This window comes from Lampris incognitus, chromosome 4 (assembly GCF_029633865.1).
Source record: "Lampris incognitus isolate fLamInc1 chromosome 4, fLamInc1.hap2, whole genome shotgun sequence".
In the NCBI taxonomy this organism is placed as follows: Eukaryota; Metazoa; Chordata; class Actinopteri; order Lampriformes; family Lampridae; genus Lampris; species Lampris incognitus.
In genome coordinates, this window is record NC_079214.1 from 5,680,804 (window position 1) to 5,684,675 (window position 3,872).

Sequence of the window (3,872 nt, forward strand, 5' to 3'; positions counted from 1 at the left end):
CTCCACAGACTACACCATCTACACAGGCTACACCATCTACACAGTCTACACCATCTCCACAGACTACACCATCTACACAGACTACACCATCTCCACAGTCTACACCATCTACACAGGCTAAACCATCTCTACAGACTACACCATCTACACAGGCTACACCCTCTCTACAGACTATACCATCTACACAGGCTACACCCTCTCCACAGTCTACACCATCTCCACAGGCTACACCATCTCCACAGACTACACCATCTACACAGACTACACCATCCCCATAGTCTACACCATCTACACAGGCTACACCATCTACACAGACTACACCATCTCCACAGGCTACACCATCTCCACAGGCTACACCATCTCCACAGACTACACCATCTCCACAGTCTACACCATCTCCACAGGCTACACCATCTCCACAGGCTACACCATCGCCACAGTCTACACCATCTACACAGGCTACACCATCTACACAGACTACACCATCTCCACAGGCTACACCATCTACACAGACTACATCATCTCCACAGTCTACACCATCTACACAGGCTACACCATCTACACAGACTACACCATCTCCACAGGCTACACCATCTACACAGTCTACACCATCTACACAGACTACACCATCTACACAGTCTACACCATCTACACAGACTACATCATCTCCACAGACTACACCATCTACACAGTCTACACCATCTACACAGACTACATCATCTCCACAGACTACACCCATCTACAGGTCAGGGACCACTCTTTCAGGGATGAGGATGTGCACATCCTTGATAATAGGGAGGAACGCTGGTTTGAACGGGGAGTAGAAGAGGCCGTCTATGTGAAGAGGGAACGACCATCCCTGAAACGGGGGGGGGCGGGGCTAAAAGTACATCTGTCACCATCTTATTAAAACTCTAGTTAATGGTCACGCCCATATCTGCATATGAAACTGGTGGGTAGTTTGGCTCGTTATGCCACTGTATTGTTTATAAGGGTGGGACACCTGCAGTCAGTTGAGACTGAAGAGGTCACTTATGCCCTGTGTCCACTGCACGGTACTGGCTCAACTCTACTCTACTCTACTTGACTCTACTTGCTTTACTTTTTGGGATTTCGTTTCCCACTGCAGATAGTATCCCCTCATGGTGAGGCCCTGCTGGTCATTTGTGGGCATGTTGACAAGTTTTATATATATATATATATTTTATATTTTAATAAATAATCAGTTAGTCAAGTAAATTCTTATAAATATAAATAAATATACATATATTTATATTTTATTTATTTATTTATAGTGGTATTTCCATGTCACCTTTTAGTGTCGGCTCAGCTCACTTGCAACCTCGACGGAGGTGGTACAAAAAAAGTACCTGGTCCCAGGTGCTATCGCTAACTTCTGCTCAATGGAAAACCAAAAAAAGCGAGTAGAGTAGAGTGGAGTGGAGTCGAGTCGGTACCGTACAGGGGAAAAGGATAAAACGGTTCTGTCAGTAAACGCTGTGTCCAGATGAACTGGTTCGGCTTTCTGTGATTTCTTACCTGGACTACTGAGCATCAAGACAACGTAGAAAAGGGTTTTGCTGATGTGAACAGTCCTCCCTCTTCCTCTACTTGTTTGTGTTGTTCTCCGTTCTTGCTTGATTTGTAGTATTATTTACTGGTCTTACTGTCGTCTGCTAGAGCCCACAGGCCGTCAGCCAGCAGACCGACCCCAGGAGGAGGGAGGCCCAAACCTGCACCCAAACCCAAACCTCAGGTGCCGCAGTGCAAAGCTCTGTACGCCTACGATGCTCAGGACACCGACGAACTAAGCTTCAACGGTGACGACGTCATCGACATCATTAAGGAGGGTGAGCCTTGTGACCCCCCCCCCCCCCAAAAAACACACAACTCTTGATTAGTTGTAAAAGTACCTCCGAAAAAACGTGAGCGGTTGTGGGAAATCGGTTTGTGGTGTGCAGAGATGGATTTCTCACGCCGGCTGTGAACTGAACACTAACCCGTCCTCTCCCTCTGTCCCTCAGATGCGTCCGGCTGGTGGACGGGAAGACTTCGGGGAAAGCAGGGTCTGTTCCCCAACAACTACGTCACCAAGATCTAGAAAAACTTCCCGTCGTGTCCCCCCCCCCCCCCCGGAGCACGTGAGGGAGGAGCAAGCGTCTCTACCGACTCTCGGGATGGAGGAGGTTTGACACAGCGGCAGAGAAGAGGCGCGTCGTGGGGAGGAACTCGGCGTTTTTCTCCACCACCCATCGACGACAGCGGCAGGAAGGAGCGCGAGACTCCGCACGACCAGAAGACCTTCACGCTGCGAAACCGAGAAGACTGTCCCGACACCGCAGCTCCTTTTGAGTACTGAACAAAAACTTATTTATTGTATTTATAGCTTTCTACTTCTTCCTTTTACTGTCGGTTTCACCTTGCCAAGGTTCGGGGCGAAACTATTTTGAAGCGTTGAAATGAAGTATCCATAATCTTTGGGACCAGGCTGTGATTTTTACAATCATCGTGTCTTGTTTTTCGACGAAAACTTGACCACACGAATCAGAGGTGGCCGCCGAGGAGTCGCCGTCTCCTTCAACGAAATCCGTCAAATTGTTCGTCATGTTGTTCAGCGTATCAGTGGCGTCGTGTGCTGCTACGCGTCAGGGTAGTATCGACCAGGGGTATTTATTCCGACACAAAACGAAGACGACGAACCGCATGGAACGGACCAACTGTAGTTCGTTACACTGTTGTTTTTTATCTTGGTGAGACGCTCTCTGAGGACACACGGTGATGGGATGGTTGTAAGACCTGCATGATGGAAAGTAGAGCGGGTCTGTTTAACAGATGCAGTTTTTCTTTTTTAAACCGGTAAGTACTGTTACTGCTCGCTGCAAAGCCCCTTTTCACCAACTCCCATGTTTTTATATCACACCACCCGCAGAGAAGAGGACGGAGGGAGTGTTTTTGTCTGTGATATATGAGCACTTTACTGGAAAAGGTACTACCTTTTACACACGGACATCCTCGCTTTGTTCACGTCGCAGCCGGTAAATCCCGTTTATGAAGGACAGGTCGCCCGACCAGCGAGCAAGCCTGGTCTCCGGAGAGAAGGCGCCGACGTGACCTTGTGACCCCGGCATTGTAGAGAGCTTTGTATGTATATGTGTTGACGTGTAGGAGTAAGTCTCATTGGTCACAAATGGATTTTTATCATGTAGTTGCTCTGCAGGACCTTTGTACTCTATTTTAATCTGCTTTGGATCCTCGTGGGGCTGTTTTCTGTTCGAGGCTTAAGAAGTTTAAACGCCTGATATGGGTCATCATCACCGACCACAAGGTGACTGGGTTTTTGTTTTGAGCTCTAGTTTCACATTGAAGAGAAGAATGACACCTTTGTGACCCCCCCCTCCCCCCGGCACTACACTTTCCTTTGCTTTGGCTCTGGTTTTTCTATAGTTTTTGCACTGCTTTTGCAATACTTACACATTCCTTGGTAATCTCTTTTAAAGACGAATAACCACCACGCGCCCTGGTCATGGAAACTGCTGGGACCTCTGTCGTAGATCTTGATACCATCAGAGATAATTTGATCCTGGATGGGTGAAATCATCCTTGTGCAATATAAGAAAATACTAGAGTCTTTTAATAAAGCATGTAATGTATGTAATTGCTTGTGTGTTTTATTGTGATAGGACCAATAAAGTGTGTCTAGCGGGCTCACATGTTTTCAGCAGGTGTAGTTTCAAAAAAAAAAGGTTTTACTCTGATTTTTCTCAAATCGTCAGTCTGGCAATAAAATAAAATAATTTATCTTAGCTTCAAGTTAAAGAGGTCCTAAACTCTCAAACATCCTTTTGAGCTGTAAACTGAATGACGTGACTACG

General features: G+C 46.9%; 1 protein-coding gene across 2 annotated transcripts in view; it reads left to right on the forward strand.

The window, feature by feature from the left end:
* myo1ea (myosin IEa) overlaps window positions 1-3,650 on the forward strand; it is a 121,458-nt gene extending 117,808 nt beyond the window's left edge. For both annotated transcript variants that reach the window (XM_056278085.1, XM_056278086.1), the window contains 2 exons: window positions 1,681-1,850; window positions 2,025-3,650. In XM_056278085.1, coding sequence (XP_056134060.1) covers window positions 1,681-1,850; window positions 2,025-2,101 — 247 coding nt within the window. In that variant the 3' untranslated portion in view covers window positions 2,102-3,650. The remainder of the gene's footprint in view (window positions 1-1,680; window positions 1,851-2,024) is intronic.
* The last annotated feature ends 222 nt before the right edge of the window (window positions 3,651-3,872 follow it).